Genomic DNA, 21,247 nt, shown 5'->3' on the forward strand with positions numbered 1-21,247 from the left:
TGCCTCTCTAACGTCAGGTGACTATGGAGTCAGCTGATTGTAGCAGACAGGACATGGCCGAGCAGAAGGAATACTAATGAGGGAGCGGATCACAAACATCCACCTTTTCGCCAAGGCTGAACTAAGTCTTTGCTTTATATGAAAAGCGCGACCTGGGTGAAATAGATTTCTCCAAGGTATTGAGCATGCGTGTTGTGTTACTATGGAGATAAATGAGACCCTGTGCGTTCATTAGCTACTATGTTAGCTACGTTAGCTATGTTAGCATTGCACTGCAGAAACAGTGGATGTTGAGGGAAATGATGGAGCTTGCTGGTAATAGCTAGAATATCAAACGTTAAAAGTCGAAAAGGTAAGATTTCTTTGTAGTGACACAGCTTAAAGTAAAACAAAAAACCGGTATATTTTTAAACAGTAGCTGAATAGCTGTATGACTAACATTACACAGATTAGCTAATGGTAAGTAGTGCTAGCATTAGTCTGCTAATGTGCGTTTGCACAAACTCATAACTGATGGACTACACTTGTGTGCTCAATACGTGTGACTACGACAAGTCTGAATCGCCGTAAACCCGGATCTAAATATCAGAAATGACGATTTTAAGTCTATATTTTTATTCTGCAATAATAATCTCACACTATCTGTGTTGGTAAATAAGAGCGCCACAGGTGCATGAGTCTGTCTGTCACTCTGACCTTGTCCACCTTCACTGGAGCTCACTGATCATAGTAAATACTGGGTTTGTATTCATGCTCATCTAAAGTTTAGATGGGAACAGGATTTATTATAGTCTGTGGAAGGAGTGTTTCAATGGTGTGATAACAGACTAACAACATCACGGTGTTAATCAACTATTTAAAACACTCACACAAGCTGCTGGTGAAAATAAATGGAAAAAGTCTCTTTTGTATAGTAAATCAAATTCGATAATGTTGCTGGAGGAAGTTTGTAGTAATTTCGATTAAGAGCGATGGGAGCATGTTCACAAGAACATGAAAACAGAGGGGTGGAAAAACTCCAGGTGTACAACGTAAAGGATATTTGAAAACAAACTGATCATTTTAATAAGCTTTTATTGTAGTCAGTTTAGTATCTGGGAATTGATTAATCTGATGGCTTGGGGGAAGAAACTGTGAGGATCCCAGGTGCTTCAGTATCTTCTTACAATTACATTTCTTGTATTTAGCAGACACCCTTATCCAGAGTGACTTACAGTTTCTTTCGATTTTTACAACTGAGCAATTGAAGGTTAAGGGCTTTGCTCAGGGGCTCAGAAGTGGCAGCTTGGTGGACCTGTGATTCGAACTCATGACTTTCCAATCAGTTGTCCAAGTCCTTAACCACTAGGCTACCAAGTCCCCATCTTCTTCTAGATGGCAGGAGGGTGAAGAGTTTGTGTGAGGAATTCATGGCCTTTTAGCAACAAAGTTTTTCTTTATTACATAATGGTATATTTTTCTGCCATCATTTATAATTGGGTTATTAACATGTCGTTTGGATTGTGGGATCTAGACAAATGCTTGTGGACTCCTGACCATCACACCCATATGTGCTTGTTGCACAGATGTTTTCTCCCTTCTGTACATTAGTGAGATCAGGCACTGGTGTTGAGTGAAGACACCTGGAGTGCAGTCAGTGTTCTAGTTCCTCATTCCTCAGGTGTTATCACTGGGATGAGGTCAACTCAAGTCAATAAGATTTTATTGTCATTTTAGCCATATAAGCCATATATAGCTGACACAGTACGCGGTGAAATGAAACGACGTTTCTCCAGGACCATTGTGTTACATAAAGCAAAAAAGAGCGAAGGACAGGGCTTTGTGAAAGACACTTGAGTTCTTCCATTAGAAACTTAATGCACCAGTCATTGACATGCTGGAACTGGTTTTGTTCTTTGTTCCCCTTCAATGTGGTGAAGGGAAATTGTAAAGCTACAGCATACTAAAGACATCATGTAGAACTGTGTGCTTTCAGCTTTGTGGGAACAGTTTGGGGATGAACAACATCTGAATGTTGAGGGTTAGGATATGGGCTCGGGTCCTCTAGGAATAATCACTTGTATTTTAAATGCAGCTCAGGTCTTTAGAAAGATATATGTGAGTGACTTTTTTTTATAGAAATCTCTTCAATTGTAAAGTATCTATCACATCGTTGCAAGGATAAGTGATGCAACAAAAAGCATTTTAAGCTGTTTCTGCTATGGATGATTTTTTATATGGGAAATTTAAAACATGAATCTGCAGAGATCAGTATTGTCCTTACAGTTCATACTAACCGTGGTGTCCTGCTAATGTGATCAGATTTGTGGTAACAGGTTATGGCTATGGCAGAACCCATGGAGAACGGCCCCAGCAATTGCAACGGCGAGGCCGAGCAGGTTTGGGAGAGACCCTGGACTTTGGATGAGATGCGGATAAACAGCGCAAATTGGTCTTTAGCTGCAGATTCCGGGGTATTTATGTTACTTAGAGAAATGTTTGGAGTCTAAAGTTTCTTGTATTGAGGCCTTAAAAATATTTTTGTTTGCTGTAACCCGACCAACCCTGCCAATTTAGGACTGACTCAATTTTTTATTTATTTATTTTTTGCTTTAAGTCCGACCGACTTGCCGGTTTTAAATTTGCTTTAAGACTGACCTTTTTTTTTTTTTTTTTACTCTTCAAACAACCACTACAAAAGCAATAAAATAATACTAACGGGTTCGGGCACCATAATACATTTAAAAAATTCATTAAAACAGCTCGACACCGCTTTAACTTTGCACAGAGTTCTGGAAAAACTGTGCCCAGCATCGAAAAAAGGTTTGCAATGATGTGCCCAAAGGCACATCACCAAAATTGTACTTTTTTTTTTTTCATTGAAACTTGAAAAAAATAAATATAGACCTACCTACCGACCCTTTTTAATTAATTAATTTATTTATCTATTTATTTATTTATTTATTTGCTTATTTATTTATTTATTTATTTATTTATTACTGTTTCTGCAAACCAAAATATTTTTAAGGATGGCCTGATGTATGATTTTTTTTTTACTGATGCCGTTTTACCTCGACAGCTTTTTCATTACCTGCAAAACTTCTCTCAGCGGATGCTGTCTAAGACGCATGAGATCGAAAAACAGCTGGATGGCCTTATTCGGGACACCAAAGCAACTGATAGCTGCCTCCACACCGTCTTTAATGACTTTCTTATGCTTTCAAACACACAATTCATAGAAAACGTGCGTCTTAGAAATGATTTCTTTATCATAGTTCTTAGTCATTTATCTTTTGTATTACACAGTAACATCAAATGTTATTTATTTTTATCTCTCAGAGGGTTTATGATGAAGAAGTGGAGGAGCCTGTCCCAAAAACAGAGACTCAGGAGAAACGTCCTGAACAGGTTTGGACACTTCTAATCTTCTGCAATAAACCCTGGTAGTGAGAAATGTTGTGTATGATGTCATCGAGTATTAGGTTGTTGTTATTGTCTGTGCTTGAGTATTTTAGAGTAAACATGCATGTAAATTGAAGAATCTTTTCTCAATCAATATTCAGATTTGACATTTTATCTGGCTGTCCACTGATGTGTGCTGTGCTGTAGTGTGAACACAGTTAGTGTTAGCTGTGTTTAGTGTTATAGTGTTATCTGATGCAACACACATCTGTCACAACACACCATTGTTTCAGGTCTAACTTGTGTAACAGAATCTTGCCGAAATTTTGCCTTGTGTTAGAATTGGGTCATTATTGTGTATTGGGAAATACTAAGACTTCTAATTTTAATAATTTGTCAGAAAAATGTGTTCTTTGCAGACTTAGTCTTAGATAAATGTAATTGCTGTACAAATAATTTCCAGTTCAGACCAAAGTTACATATTGCTGTTTCAAGAGATTTAACTGCATGTCTACAAAAAAATCTGATACTTTTGGATACATTGATTTAACCTTGTTGCTGCCCCCTTTAAAAGGAAAAGACACGAGAACAGAAAGAAGCTGAGCTGATACCTAAAGTCCAAGAGGCGGTAAACTATGGTCTGAAAGTCCTGGAAGCTGCGTTTGAGCAGCTGGATGTAAAAGTAGGGAACTCTGACTCTGAGGATGAGGAGGCGGCTGACCGAGTGGATCCCATTCTAGAACCCAAGGTGAGAGTTCTCACACTCCATGAAGATTACGGCGGTCGTTAATCATTATTCTGATGATTGATGAGTTTGATCAGTCGATTCTTTCTTTCTTTCTTTCTTTCTTTCTTTCTTTCTTTCTTTCTTTCTTTCTTTCTTTCTTTCTTTCTTTCTTTCTTTCACCTAAAGGTGTTATGCAAATACAGTACTCTTAACTAGGCATAAAACCAAAACAGGCCAATTAGGGTAGCCCAGTAATACTGACATTTGTCAGATAATCCCTCACATATTAGTAAGTACAATGCTGTACACTTTCCTTTTGCAGCCCTGATTTCATTTCAACAGAACAGCTGTCTTGATAACTGAAGCTCTCAGCCACAATATTGTGTTTGTTTGCCGTGTTTGAGCATCAGGCAAAAATCGTTTTCAGCGAGGCATTGACTTTACGTTTAACAGGACACATTTTAATCTCTGGAATCAATGAATCGACTCTTTTTAGGATCAACATCTTTAGGACGCTCACTCAATTGTGTATTGTGTATACTGAGAAAATGTATTCTTAGAAAACACAACAAATACTCTGCATGGCCCCCATGCTTCATGACATCAGATCTTTCTTCTTCTTCTTTAGACTATGTTCATTTTTGGTTGAATCTGTTGTGATCTAACAGAACATAGTGTAATGTTAATGTTTTCTGACAGAGCAGGAAGGATCAACATATACAGTATGCTCATAAGTGAGTGACATCTAAGATCCAAGATAAGCTACACTCAAGCATAGTAGTGTATTGGCATGAAACATGATTCAGCCATGTACAGTGGATATAAACAGTAAACACACGCATCTTAAAAACGATATATTATGACCGACCTGTTTTCATTTTGTTGGTAGATATATCACAATAAAGGTGGAAAAATCCTAACCCTGATATTATTGATCTTGGTTTCATTTCCAGAGAAACCTGCAGCTTAATCAGGAGTGTGTAGAGTTTTATGTCCACTTCCCATCACACTTCCCCATTTCTCACAAAGGAATATTTGCATATATAATACTAGAGCACACAACACCACAGCGTGAAATGAGGAGTATCAGGGGTTGTGGTAGCCTGCTGGTTAAGGTGTTGAGCTACGGTTTAGAAGGTTGTGAGGTCACCAGGCTGCTACTGCATTTTATACAACTACTCAGTTGTATAAAATGTAATTCGCCAGTTCCGTAAATGTACGAGTGCACTCTCGTTTTCTATTGCGACATGCACAATGTGTTCTTTTAGTCTAAATGAAGTGACATGGCTCACCACAGCATACTTGCTTCATAACATTTACATGTTAATAATGAAATGAATAATAATGGAACCGGTTTTGTTAACCCTTTAATAATTGTTGCAACCCTAATGCAGGATCACTGTTGTGTAATGAGATTAAGTTAAACAGCATTTGTGAGCTATATTGTCATTTTCATTTTCTAATATTTTAACAGGATTTATACGTCGACAGGCCGCTACCATACCTGATCGGATCTCAGGCTTTTATGGAACAAGATGATGTTGGCTTGGGAGATCTCTCCAGCGATGGTGGTGTTATTCATCATGCCTTACTATATTCCATTCCCTGCATTGAATGAACACTTCTGTCTCTTATATTATTAACCACATACATTTCTCTCTCTCTCTCTCTCTCTCTCTCTCTCTCTCTCTCTCTCTCTCTCTCTCTCTCTCTCTCTCTCTCAGAAATGTCCATCGACAGTGATCGGGAGAGTTTTGTTGAGAGTGAAGTGGATAGAGACCAGGAGGAGGTAAACAAATTTCATAAATTTAACTACTTTACATTTGATTTGCCTCATCATGCTTTCAACAATAGAGATCACTTTTCCTTTGCTTACGTTCAAGACAAAGGTGACAGTAACTTTAATCCTCATTTATTAATTTCTAGCTGATTGTAAACTTCACTAGACTTACTGTAGCGTATCCTTGTAGTTAAAAAAAATTCTGGCTGTTTAAGTTGCTCTGTAATCCTAACAGCCCTCAGACGAGGACTTTGACCAAGATGGAGAAATCCAAGGAAGATTAAAGAATGTAAGAATTATATGTGTTCAGTTCATTGCTTTCAGCTCTGTAGTCCAAAGGCATGCAAGTGGAATAACGTTTATACTTGGCAACGTACTGTAGTAACGTGTATGTTCTGTGTATAAGCTCTTTTTTGGATCTTTATATAAGGCAGTCAGTTCTGATGAAGAGGAAGAAAATGAAGATTCAGACTTATTTGGAGAATCTGATAAAGATGACGACGAAGCCCGAAGGGTGAATACTGTGCATTTGTTCATACACGTGTCAGTATATTGTCAGTTTCAAAATGCAATCTGACGATTAATACTTTTAGGGTGTATTTGATGAAAAAGTATTTTGTGTATTGCTTCTAAAGAATGGCTTTCATTGTCAGAAATGGGCTTTACAAGGATTGGCATTAAACATATTTAGAAATAGTTTCCTCTACAATTGTGTTGCTGATTTTCTGCCTCTGCTTGTGTTTCAGGATGACACGGGACCAGTGTCTTTTGCTGATCAACTGGCTGCAAGAATTAAAGATGCAACAAAAAAGCCAGAAGCAGACCGTACATGTAAGTTCTCATTTATTTACCATCCAGATACTTAACTTTTATTATTATTTTTATTTTTTTAATATTATTATTATTTTTACATTTTTTATTTCATTTTTTGTTTACATTTGCATGTTTGTAATTCTTTTCAAGCATTGTCATCAGGCACATCCATCACCAAGAGGAAAAAAAGAGGAAAGAAACAGCCTGAGGCACAGGGTACATGTAACCTCATTCACACTGTAGGAGAAGTTTCGTCAAAACATTTTACCGTTTGCTTAATACATTTGCAATACTTCAAACAGGATGTTCACATAAACCGACAACGTCTTTCTCATGTTTCCAACCTTTCTTTATTTTTTTAATTACGCAACTTATTCATTTCTTTGTCGTTTTATTTCCCTTAAAATTCCTTAAAAAATAGTCATATTTACACCAAATGACTTGCATTGTTTATTGGAGCTTGAGTAGATCACATGATAAACCCAGCCTTGTTCACATCCATTTTGTTCCAGTGGAAGATGATGATGAGATGTTCAAGCCTCCACAAATGGAAGATGATGAATATTCTCCGTTTGGAGGAAAGGGGGGTCTCTTTAGTGGAGGTAAAGGACTGTTTGATGATGATGAGGTAAGTGTTCATACACTGTTCAATACACTGGTTTAATAGGCATTTCATAAATACACGGAAATGACGGATTCAAAATAAAAATTTCATTTGATAGAATTTTGTGTAATTGATGACATTTTTCTATGTTTCCACAGGGTGATCTGTTTTCAGAGGCACCCAAGGAGAAAGGAGCATCTCAAAAAACTGGTACCACAAGCAACGTGAAATTACTGAACTCTCCTACAGTTAAAAAAATATTTAGCTTACAAATATGTTGCAACTGTGTGTGTTTATAAATCCCTAAATTATCTTTTTAATTATCTATTTATTTACCTTTTTGTGGTAGAAATCGTCAACACTAAGAAAATTCCCACGGGTGCAGTTTCCATTTTTCCAGGTAAATTACTTTCTTAATAAAACACGAAAACCCGAGGTCTAAACTCAAGATTTTTAGTTTATAATTGAGCAACATTTGTTTGTCTCTCAGGAAACAGTCTCTTTGGCTCTCCAAATGGTTCAGACTCATTAGAGAGCAAAGAGAACGACAGTCTAACCAAATCCACAGTGCAGGCAGCTCGAGAGCAGACCTCAATAGGAAGTAGACTTTTTGGTGACAATGAGGAGGACGACGACGACTTTTTCAGTGGCAAGACACACAAAAAAACTACGTCTGGTGAGTTAGTCTAAGTCTGTAGGCCTGAGCCACTGAAGCCCTGTCACTGTAGGACTGTCACTTGTCAAATACAGTAGCTGCTGAAGTGAAAAATCATCTCTTGTGTTTAGCTGCACAGGAGAAAGTCAGGCCAAAGACGACAGCAGACCTGTTTGGCAGTGACGAAGATGATGAGGAGAGTGACATTTTTAGCGTGCGCAAGAAAGTTGCGGAAGAAGCAGAGGTGGTTCAACCTCCTGAGAAAAAGGTAGTAAAGGATGTTGCAAAACAAATCACTAGATGAAGCTATTGCATTGTGTTGCTGATTGTCCTCTTCATGTCACCTCAGACTTGCTCCTAGGGGAATAAATACATACACATTGTGAACTATATATATCTAATAATAATCTAGATTTTTTATTCTGTTAATTCTTATTTCTTTTATTATTCGTTATTTCCTTTATCATTATGTTTACCTTCTGCTCTATGTTTATATTCTGTAAAGCTGCTTTGAGACAATGTCAATTGTAAAAAGCGCTATACAAATGAATTGAATTGAATTGAATTGTAAGAGCTATGGCTGGCACATCTCTTATGTTTCTTGTTGGCTAACAAGAACTCAAAACCCGACATGAGCACACATCTCTTCTAACTCACCGCCACATACAGCTCAGACAGCGCTTCACAGAATATTTAATACCTTAGGGACATTTTTGCTCGTTTTGTTTTTTGTATCTAGATCAAACATGTTATACATGCTGTTTTTTTGTTTTTTTTTTAGCAATGTGTATAGATTTACAATCGTATCATTTCATTTGAAGCTTTATAGTCGTAATAATGTGTTTCTCTTTGTTGTAAACCACTCTGAGATTAAACAAAGTAATATACAAATATAATCATAACAGTAACAACAGTATTTTCTTTCCCCTTTCTCCAAGAAAAGCAATATTTCACTTCCTGGTTGTAGGATTCTCAGTGTGTGTATAAACATTGCAAGCAAGTTTGACAGTCAGTAAATCAAAAGTATGATATGTTTGAATGCAGTTACCTGCTGGTGCCATCTCCATGTTTGGGCCCGGAACTAATAGTCTCCTCGCAGAAAGCCTGAAGAAACGTCATCCTTCAACAAGTGAGGATTCTGTGAAATCTGAGGAGGTATCCATCTAACTTATTCCTTATTTACTCTCTACATCCATCTCATTCTCTTTCATTTCTCTTATTTTCCCTAGCAGTGTTTTTTCTTCTAATTTTTTAATTAATTAATCAATCAATCAATTAATAATTTTTTTTAGTGTATTCCACCTCCTTTGGTCAAACCATCAGTTGCACCTAAAACAACAGAGAAAGCACAGAGCAAGAGTCTTTTCTCTGATGATGAGGACTCACAGGTATGCTTTGAATGCAAATTGTTTTTTGTGAATTCCAAAAGTGAAAATTTTATAACCAATGTATTTCATTTGCATTTCATCCTTGGCCAAAGATATTTCCTACTCTGCCAAAAAGTCAGTCCAAACCAGAAGGTCCAGCACCGAAAAGACCGAGCAAGGCTACCATCTCTATATTTGATGACGAGGAGGAGGAGGTGAGTGCAGGCAGATCTAGCTCAAAGAACTCTCAGGAGATCAGGAAATCAAGGATTTTGCTCTTTTTAATGATCAGTTGTCTTCATTTTCAGGATCTGTTTTCCTCTGTGCCAAAATCTCAATCAGTTCAGGTCAAAACAACAGCTCCTCCACCCAAAAAAACTTTATCAAGTTCACTTTTTAGTGATGATGAGGTATGTAGAAAATCAAAGCTTCCCATAAAACTGGAATGGAATTCATTATGTACAGAATATCATGAATGAAATTGTTGTCTTTGGTTAATGTAGCTAGTCTGTGTTTCCCAGGACCAGTGGATGAGTGCCCAGCAAAGTCCAGCCAAGCCTGATGTAAAGGGTAGTGGGATGAAGTCTAGCACCAGTGCCCCCTCCAGGCTCCCCAGTGCTAAAGCCCCAGAGAAAGACAGCTTGTTTGACGATGATGATCTGTTTGCTGCCACCAAAGAGACGAGGTGTCCTTTAAATCAACATTATTTCAACACGGAAACTCAAATTCCATCAATTTTCATGCCATCTTTCTAGGGTTGTGCAATATGGACAAAATAATCATATTGCGATTTTCTGAATGAATACTGCGATTTTTCAAACATGCTTTTTCTAAATGTATTCAGTGCACAAGAAGTGCATAACAAAACATTTCACAATGAAATAACATAGTATTAATAGTTTAATAAACAAAACTGTAGTAAAATTGTCTTTAAAACAGACAACATAAAGTAAATTAAGATTAACTAAACTAAATTCCAGTCATAATAAATAAACTTCAAAACTGTTTTTCAGTGCACATATTTCACAATGAAATAACATACTATACAGTAGTACTAACTGCTTGATAAACAAAAGTGTAATAAACTGTCTTAAAAACAGACATGAAATAAATTAAGATTGATTAACCTCATATAACCTTAATATAGTGGACCGTTAAACATGTACGGCTCCATCGTTCTGCTGGACCACATGTCCGTGGTCGTGGCGTAGTATTTCACCTGCTTGAGCTCGTATTCAACGCCTGCCTTACATTTCTCATACATTTCGGGAATACGGTAGCAAATCGTGTGAAATGAGTGCGAGATTGCAGCTGGTATCTTTTGTCGAGTGTCTTCGGAAGCCGTCTTTACTAACGATGTGCGCAGGCATCATATCTTTGCATATGTGATAGGTGACCGCGTCGGTAATTTCTTTGTGCCGTTTTGATCCTATCTCATAAGGCATGGCACTTGCAAATGCTTGAACAATGGATACTTGTTCAATCTGTTTGGGCTGGCTTTGATGTGTGCTTTTGTTTGTTTTGATGGACTTTGTCGACATGCATCGATCATGCAGTTTTTTATGGCACTGTTTTAAGTGTTGGAACAGATTTGTAGTATTGCTCCGTTTCGTTGGATTAATCATTTCACAAGTTTTGCAAATTACCTTTCTCTGTGACACATCCTCTCTCCTGAATCCAAAATACTCCCAAACGACTGACATTGAATTTCTCTTTGGCACCAAATAATTTTTTTTTTTTTTTTTGGACCTACATCCATATTTTATGTTCTTTCCTCCCGCTCGCCTATTCGGTTCTTCCGCTCAGCTTCGTCGTGCGCTGCGTGAGCTCTGATTGGTTAACATATTTCTCCCGCTCAGCTTAGCTGTAATTTGCATGGTGCGCTGTGTGAGCTCTGATTGGTTAACATCTTAATAGATAAAATCGCAGCCTTATGCAGTTTAGAAATTGCATGTGCTTAAATCGCGTTTTTTTTTGCGATTGTTATTAATTGCACCGCCGTACATCTTTCCACCGTGCAGTTTAGTATAACCCAATTTACTAGGAATACAAATAGTACTGATTGTGGCTTTAACCCCAGTATACAGAAACATAGCATCTGGATACAAATGCAAACTGTTGGAAAGTTCCTGTACCAACTAATACAGGAGACTGATATTTTTCTTTTTAGTCAAAAGAAACCTCAGAGAGTCTCCCTACTCTTTGAGGACGAAGACGACGAAGACAAAGGGTCACTATTTGGTTTCAAACCATCTGCAAACATAGGAACTCCGGAAGTCAAGGTAAGCTTTGTAATAATAATAATAATAATAATAATAATAATAATAATAATAATAATAATAATAATAATAATGATGATAAATGATAATGATGATTAAAAAAAATAATAATAATAATACCAAGATTAATGTTAAACACATGTACAAGCTAGTAATGTTTCTGTTTACTGCACTGCACTGTTGACTTTATTTGCATTCAGAAATTATTCATGTAGAACTCTTATTCATCATTAATTGTGCTGTTCATGAAATCTATCAATGCACTTTTGTCTTGTGTAAGAAGCCAAAATTGTATAAGTACTAAATAGCTGGCTTGCTTGTGGAATCTAATTCAATTCCAACAGGTCAGATGATTTATAATTAATTTAGTTTCAGACAGACTAGCCAGTGTGAAATGCCTCTCTAGAAGCTGTCTGTGTTAGAACAGTGGACATAAGAGCATGCTGGTTCTCAGAGAGAGGAACTGAAAACGAGCCTGTGTGTGTTTCAGGTGCCGCCTGCTGCATCTCAGTCTTCCTCTCTGTTTGGTCCAGAGGACACGCAGGAAGTGGCAAATGCAGCTGAAGTGAAGCCTTTAGACAAGAAGGCAGAACAGGCAGCATCTTCCCCTGAGGAGGCTAACAAGAGTAAAAAGCCTGCTGGAGCTGTTAGCTTGTTCGGAGGAATTAATGTGCTAGGAGATGAAGCCAAAATCAGCACAGTGAGGATGAAATCTATGCCAATCAATTTGAGATTGATGTTTTTCTTTTCAGAAAACCAAACCCAATTTGTGTATGTGCTTTAGAAACCGGATAAGAATGCACTGGAGGATTTTGATGATCTTGACTGGCATAAGGAAGCTCCACCACCCATGGAGACCAAGGAGAAAAAGGCCAAGAAAAGCACATATAGTCTGTTTGATGACGACGACGACGAAGAAGAACCCGAAGAAATACCTCCTCTTTCCACATCAACCAAGCAGATGGACAAAAGTATATTAAAGGTTAGCTTTTTGACACCCACAGGTTCAGTCGCACTTAGATTTTGCTCCCCCTTTTCTGCTATAATATACGGACATCCTGAGAAGCCACGCATTATTGCATTTTTTTTTTCTTCTTGTGATCACGATTTTTTTTTTCGTAATCTCCGCATAAGAACACGTTTTAGAGGCAGCAAAAGTGCAGTAACGCAGCATAATGGATCATATTAGCTTTTACTTTGATCGGGAACTCACACCAGAAACACTTGGAAGGCATGGGATTATTCTCACAATGCAATTGTCATGAGAAAACTTCTGTTATAGAAAATAAAATCGTAATCATGGGAAAATGAAAGCTTGATAACGAGGAAAACAAGAGAAAAAATATAATAATGGTATGGTTTCGTAGGATTTCTGTAATAATTACCTCCACTCTTCAGCCAATCGTTACAAATGGTTTCATTTTTCATGGTTTGTGCTTTGTGCACAGAGACCTTGCCATCTTACTGTAATTCATCTTAGCCACAATATACAAGGACAACTATGTTCAAACAGTTTGATAAGGGCCAAAATATGGGTGTGATATTCAGATATCCCAATACTTTTGACCATATAAAAAGTGTATCTGTTACAGTTAATTAAGGTATCATTGTTTAATCGATGCAACAAAGACTTTACTGAATATCGCTGCAGAATTTCTGAGAGTAGCAGTAGCTCTTTCTGTAGCAGCAATGATTCAAAACATCATAAAACTTCAAACTACAGCAAAAAATTTAGAACCCAACTTATGGAACATTGAACGGAGTTTAGGGATACAATTCTCATCGGATAATTAAAAAAAGATGTGCTCACGTGTAGGTACAGGTATTTGCTGTTTAGTATTTAGCAGTAAATGAAACATACATGAATGCTCCACTTTAGAACTGTGAAAAGAAGGAAATGTGTTGTGAATGGGATGTTCCGCATGCACTGCCTCTACACTGGGTTGAAACTGTAAACCTGAGGAACTCAATTAGTCTCCGTTTTATTTGAAGACCTTGAGTCGTACTGCAATCTCCGTCTTTGTACATTAGTGTAAAAAGGCCCGATGCACACATTTATCTTTTACCCCTTGATAGTGTCACTCTCTGAAACAAAATTCTGCAAGATGTGGCTTTGCTTAAGAAGACATGGCAAATACATCTAGTGCACATTACTGTGTATGTGTCTACGAGTTAATAAAGAGATGATGTCGGTCGTGTTTCAGCCTGAGGAGGCGCAAGCTTTTGTGAAGAGCACAGGAGTGTTTCAGGATGAGGAGCTTCTGTTCAGCCAGACACAACAAAGAGACAATGACCCAGAGGTGGACCTCTTTGCTACCACTGCTAAACCCTCAGTAAGTTGAAACTAGTTAATATTTCTCGGATTTACGGAAAGATAATTCTTTTTATAGCGGACCATAAAATTGATTAAGAGTGTCAGCTTTTGTCAACTTTTATGTTTGAGAAGGAAAAACTGGTCTATGAAGCATTGTGGTGTTTTGTGGTTCCAGAGAACTGTACCGAGCTCAGCGAAGCCTGCTTTGTCCACATTGTTTGGCGAGGAAGAGGATGATGATGACCTGTTCGGCTCTGCGAAGCCAAAAGTTCCTCCGGTAACACAGGAAAAAAAAGTTTTATTAAGTAATAGAGTCTAATGTGGAGTTATTTTACCTATATGTGACAACACTGACACTAGGGGAGGAGTTATGAGCTTGTATTAATTCTTATTCAACATTTTCCGCATATAGAAAGTTCCCAGTAAGCCGAGTAAAGCTAAACATGATGAAACCGAGACGGATGCAAGTACAGTACAGTCAGCTAAGAGTGAGGTATGTGATTATAACATTATCTTTGCACATTATGGTTTCTAATTACATTCCCATTCCAGAATAAAATGCATCTAGGGGTGTGATGATACATTCCTCTCATAATTCGATCTAATTTAGTTCAAATTTGAATTTGGACTGAAAACACTGTATGTATAGAACTAACTAATAAAAACTAATGGTGTAAAGTGTTCTATAGGTTTACCGTATTGAAACTAATTAAATGTAGAAATTCTTAAAAAGATAAAATATAATTGTAAATATATAAAACCCATAATATAATTTACATGATGGATTAAAATATGATTAGCAATTTTTCTTACTCTATTAGCTTCTGGCATAATATAAATCGTATATGTGTGTGTATTTATACAGTAATCCCTTGCCACTTCGCGGTTCAAGTTTCGCGGCCTTGGTGCATCGCTGATTTTTCAAAAATATTCATAGAAAAATAAAAACAGTTTCCCAGGATGCCAGACAAAGAGAGAAACTCTCTGAGGCGTTGTACATACCCAAGGGCACTCGGACAAGGCACATGATTGGTTCCTGGCGCGAGATCTGAGCTGATTGGCTGCGCATCATCGCATCCTCTCCCAGCTTCTTCCCTTGTTGTATCTCGCCACTCTCGTTCACGCTGTCAACTGTGTCTCGCGTATTGTGTTCGAAATGAACTTCTCGTTAAGCCCTTACAATGCCTCCTAAGTGCCGTGCCCCTGCGAAAGATTCCTCTAGTGAGCCCAAGAGGAAGATGATGACCATCAATGACAAGGTCAAACTTAGGGCCAATCCTACTTCGCGGATTTTCACCTACCGCGATAAACGAGGGATCACTGTATCAGTATAACTTATTATATATACTTGTTATTTTAGTCAATAGAATCATGCATTAGCATTACAAATGGTTACAAAATGTAATAATTGTTATTGATTGCACAGAAGCCTACAAGTCCTGTAAAAGCCAAAGAAACTTCATCGAAGATTGGAAAACTTCAAGTAATGTTTAATTAATGATTCTCTCCTCCTGTTTCTTTCTGTTACACTCTAAGAACTGGCTTCACTCACAATGAACTTCATTCTTCAAAAAATAAGCACACAGCTTGGGCCTCTAGCTAACACCACTCCCTTTCTACAACATAAAGCTTTATCTTACATTTTGAGGATCACGCTATAAGGACCGATGTCTGCATGTCTCTTTGCTTCAGTTGCCTCTGTTGTATTGTGTTTAATCCTCTTCATTTTAGCGTTTTCATATATACTGCATGTTTCTAAAATAATTCCTTAAGTGAATTACTTGTATTAAATTAAACGCCTTTTTTTCTTGATTATGGAACACGATCAAGTATGGATATTATGGCAAAAAAGTACTTGAGAAATGAGATGATCTTTGTTTTGCCATGTAGCCCTCTCTTAACAAGGTTACATTTTTCTTTCGGGTCTTTGGACTAATCCAGAAAAGTTCTAGTTTTCCTAATACCATTTCTGACCTATATATATATATATATATATATATTTTTTTTTCATGTTTTCTGTTCTCTCAGGCTAATTTGGCCATCAACCCTGCCAGCCTTGTACCAGGAGCTGGTCCACGGCTTCCAGGTGCAGTCAGCAAAACCCCCAATTTGGCTCAGTCCTCCTCACCCAGACCTGCAGGGCTGCCGGTCTCTTCTGCCACTGCGGGACTCCAGGCTGCTGCTGAGGGAGGGAGTAGCTTTGATCAGCCAGCTCAGGTCACCACACTACAGAATGCCAATAAGGTGGGTCAGACTGCAGCTATTTAATCTGTACTTGCCTTAGAATTACTCTGTTTTCCACTGGTGTTAAGGGATGCAATTTGTGACTTCACTGATGAGTGTAAAGCAGACAGTCTTTCCAAGATAGTCCACATTTTCCATCTCCCTTTGCATGGATTTACTTTTGTAAATGTAAGATCTCACACCTGTCTGTACAGGACCGCATTAAAGGTGCAACGCAACGGCGTCCTCAAACACGTGCAGCGAGACACTTGGCTGCTCAGCACTCTGAAGAAGCCCATCTGGAAGAAAAGTCTGCACTTCAGGCCGGTTCTGCACCTGGAACGACTTCAGCACCGTCTGCCTTTAATCCTGTACCAGCCAGACCCACAGCTCTCACACTACCGATAACCACTAGCACCACTACGGTGCCTGCACAAACACTCTCTGATGGAGCAGTGCGGCCCAAGATTCTCCCTCCTGCTGAAGAAGACTTGTTTTCCTCAGAGGACCTTTTTGTTTCTGCCACAGTCCCTAAGCAGGCTCCTCCACCCCAAACCAAAACAAAGGCTCTTGAAACAATGCCCCATGGTGCTGCCAAAAAAAAAGAGCCAGCTCTGCCTAACTATAACGACCATAGTGAGGATCTCTTTGCCAAAGTCAAGCCAAAGCCGGTGAAGAAATCCAAGGCTATGCCGTTCCTTGATGATGATGATGATGATGACATTTTTGGAACAGAGAAGAAGAAGGACCCTAAGACAATTCCCAGCTCAAACAAACCAGACATTTTCCAGGTGAAGTATATTTAAATCTTATAAAGGTTTATAACAGATAAAACTCAGATGTTTCTTTTATAGTCAGAACTGAGGTTGAGAAATGCAGTGTGTGACTTCATTGATGATCATCAAGCAGCTGTTCCCTGACAGTCATTTCTGCTAAATCTCTGTGTTGTGTGAGTTGCCATAGAACGACGATCTGGACGATAATGTGGCTTTGAGAACCAATGTTCTAAAATGTCTCTGCAGGATGATAATAAAACACCCTCCAAGGTACATAAGAAACCTAAAGAAAAGAGCTTGGAGGCAAGCCTGTTTGACGACGATGTCGACATTTTTGCTGATTTGACTCCTCCGACAAAGCCGAAGGAGAAAAAGGCGAAGAAGAAAGTTGAAGCTAAATCAATATTTGATGATGACATGGGTAAGTTTCTGCTGCTAGAGGATAATAAGACCAGTAAAAATAGACACGTGCATTATCAGATAGATGTTCACTACATCACATTTCTGCTGTTTTACAGATGATATTTTCTCATCTGGAATAACAAAACCAGTAGGGGCCTCAACTGCTAAGAAGTCGAAGAAGCCTGTGCAGGAAAACAACTCGGCAGAGGAATCAGGCCATAGTATTTTTGATGATCCTCTTAATGTGCTTGGTGGAAACTAAAGCTCTAAAATTTGTGTAGAGATTGTTGGACTGATAGACTGGAACATTTTGAAGTAATACTATTGATGGATAATTTATAAAATCTAGAATAAAACAGCCTTATGACAAACAGATAATAAAAAAAAACTAACTTTTAACGTTATATAAAAACTCATGTTTGATCAATAGCAAACATCATCATAAAGAGATGAAAAGAAATCTTTAGTAACTTCTAATGGCATCTGCTTTTCTCTTAGCAGTCGGGTAAAGCCACTGCCATGAAGTGTTATTTAGATTATTAACGGATTGTTTTATTTCTTTGTGTTTATTATGGTGAAGCACTTTAAAATTGTCATCATATAAAATCAAATTGATTTGATTGTGAATGGATCCATTCCTCTGACATGGTAAACACGGTTTATTTTGAGTTCTTTTGCATCACTTTTGCATTTGACTGTCGGGATTATTTTTCAACCTTAGTGCTCATTGTCTTTGATGCTGTTTTTATAAATTTTTGTGTTGCATGTAAAATGATTTTTTTTTTTGTAAACTAAAGAAAATATATTTTATGAAGAGTGCTTGTTTTTCTTTCCATACCCTCTTACATGTTAACTTTCACTTCACTGGATTCTAAAGATAATGTATATTAATTTTTAAAGCAAAACTGGAACAAAAGAAAGTCGTGTGGGTTAAAATCTAGCAGATCTCGGATAATGTGTTCTGTGACACGTGCCGTTGACTCCCTCTAACCAAGTAAAGCAATGTCAGTTCACTATTTCCCATATTTAGATTTTTTGCTCTGTAACATCTGCCATTTTACCAACAAAAAAAAGATTAATTTCATAGCCTGCCTTAGTTTAGTATTCTTTGGGTGGAGTTGCACACGTTCATTCATGCTTGCTCTTTAAAATGATATAAATAGGCCAATTCTTTCTATGATGGGGAAGAAGACCCACGTATCAACTGGATCAACATGATGACATTTTAAAAAAAGATTTGAAATTTTATTTTAAAATCTGAAATAAATAAGATAAATGACCTAGTGAATGTGGCTACAATAAAATATCAAGATTATTATTATTATTTTTTTTGCTAAATGGCATGTGCATTTTTCATAATGAATAAACAGGTAACATATCTCATATCTGCGTATATGCTAAAATCTTTACTAACAAGATGATTCTTTACTTTCTACTGAAAGATTTGACTTGTGTAATTCAGCTTTCTCCATACATGCAACAGCTTTAGGTTTTGGTTTTGGATGATGTGTTTTAGGACAGAAAAAAAACACAAAATAGCAGTCCTATCAAAAACCTTTAGTGCTTGGAGCGCCAATATATTTCTATATAACAGAAGTGTCACGATATCGTGTTTGGAGAACAAATGCATAAACAATAAGCATGTAAAAGATTTCGTTTCTTCATGTTGAAGAAAAATGTGCAATGTGTGAAACATTTTCAGGGAATTGATGGGTTTTACTTTTTGTATATTAAATTTCAATTAAATGGTGTGGTACAGGCCCAATTTCGATGTACTATGTACGCTTACTGATCATACTAATACTGGGTAGGGCTTCTGTTTGCTCTCAAAATATCTTTAATTCTTCATGGTATGGATTTCTCAAGATGGTGGAAATGTTACTTCGAGATCCATGTTGACGTGATTTCATGCAGATTTTTCAGGTTCTACAACATTCATAAGGTCTTCTACTGGAGTTTAAACAGTTTAAAATGGCTTTTAATTTATGACAATGGATTATTATTATTATTATTCAGGAGGTGGTCATGTAGCAACAACACTCATATATTCAGTGGCAAAAAGCGACGATTGATTGGTATAAACAGGTCCAGAATATGATTAGACAATTGTATGAATGTGCATGTGTTGTTGATAAAGTGTCAGGTGAGTGTAGTAAGGTAGCACAGTCGTAGCCTCACATATGTGTATTTGTGTTACTTAGAAACCAGTGTGTTCACATCCGGGTGACGTCGAGGATTATCGCTCACCTGCAACCGAACTGGCTGTAATCCCGCCCCCTCTGTGTTTTCATTGGACAATACATTATTAAATCCAAATTACGGTTGTTGCCATACGGCTTCTCTTATGTCAATCACAAAGTGCAACAATCGACGACTCCCACCATGTTCACTGGGACAGACCGAGAAATGGTGATGATGTCCTAAGGAATTAATGGTACTGAGACGCGCTGTGACGGGAATCATAATTTGGTCATTATTATTATTTTATTTTTTACGATACTAGCTTGGAAAATGGGCTGGAATATTAGCTAATTAGCACAAGAGTCGCTAGCATCATACCTGTTGTTAGCTTTGTGTACAAAACCTTCTAGCTGCCTAAAGAGACAGTTAGCTCGGTTGCTAACCGCGGCGCGTGCTAGTTTTCTTTATGTTCACATTTTTATGTTTATATTTATTAGGTGTTATTTTTCTTTGATCGGGTTCTTGAGTACTATCACGAACACTGCATTCGTTTTATTGGGACGGCTAAAAAAAAGTGTTGTTATCACGGCAGTGACCTTTTGATGGATGGCTACATTATTAGGTCGCATTCTTTATAAATGGCGATTAATTTAATCCCATGGATGGATGTTTTTGTTGGGAACGTGGGATTTGTTTCTCTCTTAATAACCGCAGTTCAGTAAATGTGGAGCATTCGCTGTGTGTTGTAGAGACTGGAGCTCGCCGCCATGTCGGATTAACATTAACGGTCTCCTGCAACAAACATGAAGTCTCCTGCTTTGTCTTTCAAACTTTAGTTCAAAAAGCTGCTTAAAATATATGACGGTTAATAAGGTGTACATATTCTTTTCATTTAATAAAGCAACTTTAGTTAGTTTGTCTCATTTAGGCTGTTTCTTTTAAAATAAAAAGTTTATTATTTATATTGTTTATATTATTTTTATTATTGTTTATATTTTTATTATTGTTTATATTGTTTATTATTGTTTTTTTATTATTGTTACTATTATTATTATTATTATTATTATTATTATTATTATTATATTTCCCTAGTACAGGAGTGCTAATTTACTTGTTTAAATGGTTTTACTTACACCTTTTTTGGGGCTTGTTTAAAAGACCCCCCTCAAATGTTCTGGTGAAATGTCAGTAAATGCATTTCTGTTTTTTGCATGTCTGTGGTTTAAATTAGAAGTTGTCATTATTAAGGGGACTTGATTTTTTTTTTTTTTTTTTTTTTACATTTTATTTATTTTATTTTTTAGATTAAATAGCTCAGCAATTCCAGATGCTACCTTGTTCTGACTTTTTGATGACTCTTTATGAGCATCTGAGCCTTTTCTGTTTGATTAATTAGTGCACTTGTTCGTGAAGTCATCCACACTTTTTTGGTTACTTATGATACACAGAAGTCATCCAGTCGCTTTACAGTATGACACAGTTGCCAATAGGCGGGTCTACTTCAGGTTGCCATAGTAATAGTGTTTTATAGAGTTGTATATAAAATTCACCAGAGTATGTATGCATAACTTCATACATGAAGAAGTGGTGTATGCTCTGTGCCACGGATAACTTGCGTTCTACTGTCTTCACTCTTAATGGTAATCGCTGCACCAAGTCACTCCATGTTTGCATAAAGTTCAGCTTTTCTCAACGTCACTGCACCCACATCTCATGTTGCTACTAGCTTGCAGCTCTTGTTGAAA

General features: G+C 37.3%; 2 protein-coding genes across 10 annotated transcripts in view; both read left to right on the forward strand.

Moving 5' to 3' along the window:
- The first annotated feature begins 9 nt into the window (after positions 1 to 9).
- Positions 10 to 18,131, forward strand: washc2c (WASH complex subunit 2C). Of its 6 annotated transcripts, none has more exons than XM_027142053.2 (32): positions 10 to 176; positions 2,302 to 2,453; positions 3,059 to 3,223; positions 3,319 to 3,387; positions 3,956 to 4,129; positions 5,583 to 5,676; positions 5,833 to 5,897; positions 6,124 to 6,177; positions 6,319 to 6,402; positions 6,635 to 6,719; positions 6,852 to 6,917; positions 7,214 to 7,329; positions 7,464 to 7,515; positions 7,655 to 7,705; positions 7,796 to 7,981; positions 8,092 to 8,228; positions 9,005 to 9,115; positions 9,253 to 9,348; positions 9,441 to 9,542; positions 9,636 to 9,737; positions 9,849 to 10,012; positions 11,498 to 11,609; positions 12,097 to 12,306; positions 12,391 to 12,588; positions 13,811 to 13,939; positions 14,096 to 14,197; positions 14,333 to 14,413; positions 15,347 to 15,403; positions 15,949 to 16,164; positions 16,359 to 16,934; positions 17,166 to 17,340; positions 17,438 to 18,131. In XM_027142053.2, exons 2-32 carry the CDS (start codon positions 2,319 to 2,321, stop codon positions 17,581 to 17,583), a joined length of 4,110 nt encoding a protein of 1,369 aa, XP_026997854.2. In that variant the 5' UTR covers positions 10 to 176; positions 2,302 to 2,318; the 3' UTR covers positions 17,584 to 18,131. The 6 variants fall into 6 exon arrangements, with proteins under 6 accessions (XP_026997854.2, XP_047668067.1, XP_047668064.1 ...); XM_047812111.1 differs by having other exon boundaries at positions 6,124 to 6,174; positions 6,313 to 6,402; XM_047812108.1 differs by having other exon boundaries at positions 2,316 to 2,453; positions 6,124 to 6,174; positions 6,313 to 6,402; positions 9,441 to 9,543; positions 9,634 to 9,737.
- A 1,476-nt stretch (positions 18,132 to 19,607) lies between these two features.
- zfand4 (zinc finger, AN1-type domain 4) overlaps positions 19,608 to 21,247 on the forward strand; it is a 19,607-nt gene continuing 17,967 nt past the window's right edge. For 2 of the 4 annotated variants that reach the window (XM_027142107.2, XM_027142111.2), the window contains exon 1: positions 19,608 to 19,755. The gene's annotated coding sequence lies outside the window, so the exon portion shown is untranslated. Of the gene's footprint in view, positions 19,791 to 20,995; positions 21,143 to 21,247 lie in introns of those variants that run through there. The other 2 variants (XM_027142108.2, XM_027142109.2) reach the window with 2 other exon arrangements.

The sequence above is a fragment of the Tachysurus fulvidraco genome, chromosome 4 (genome assembly GCF_022655615.1).
Source record: "Tachysurus fulvidraco isolate hzauxx_2018 chromosome 4, HZAU_PFXX_2.0, whole genome shotgun sequence".
Classification (NCBI taxonomy): domain Eukaryota; kingdom Metazoa; phylum Chordata; class Actinopteri; order Siluriformes; family Bagridae; genus Tachysurus; species Tachysurus fulvidraco.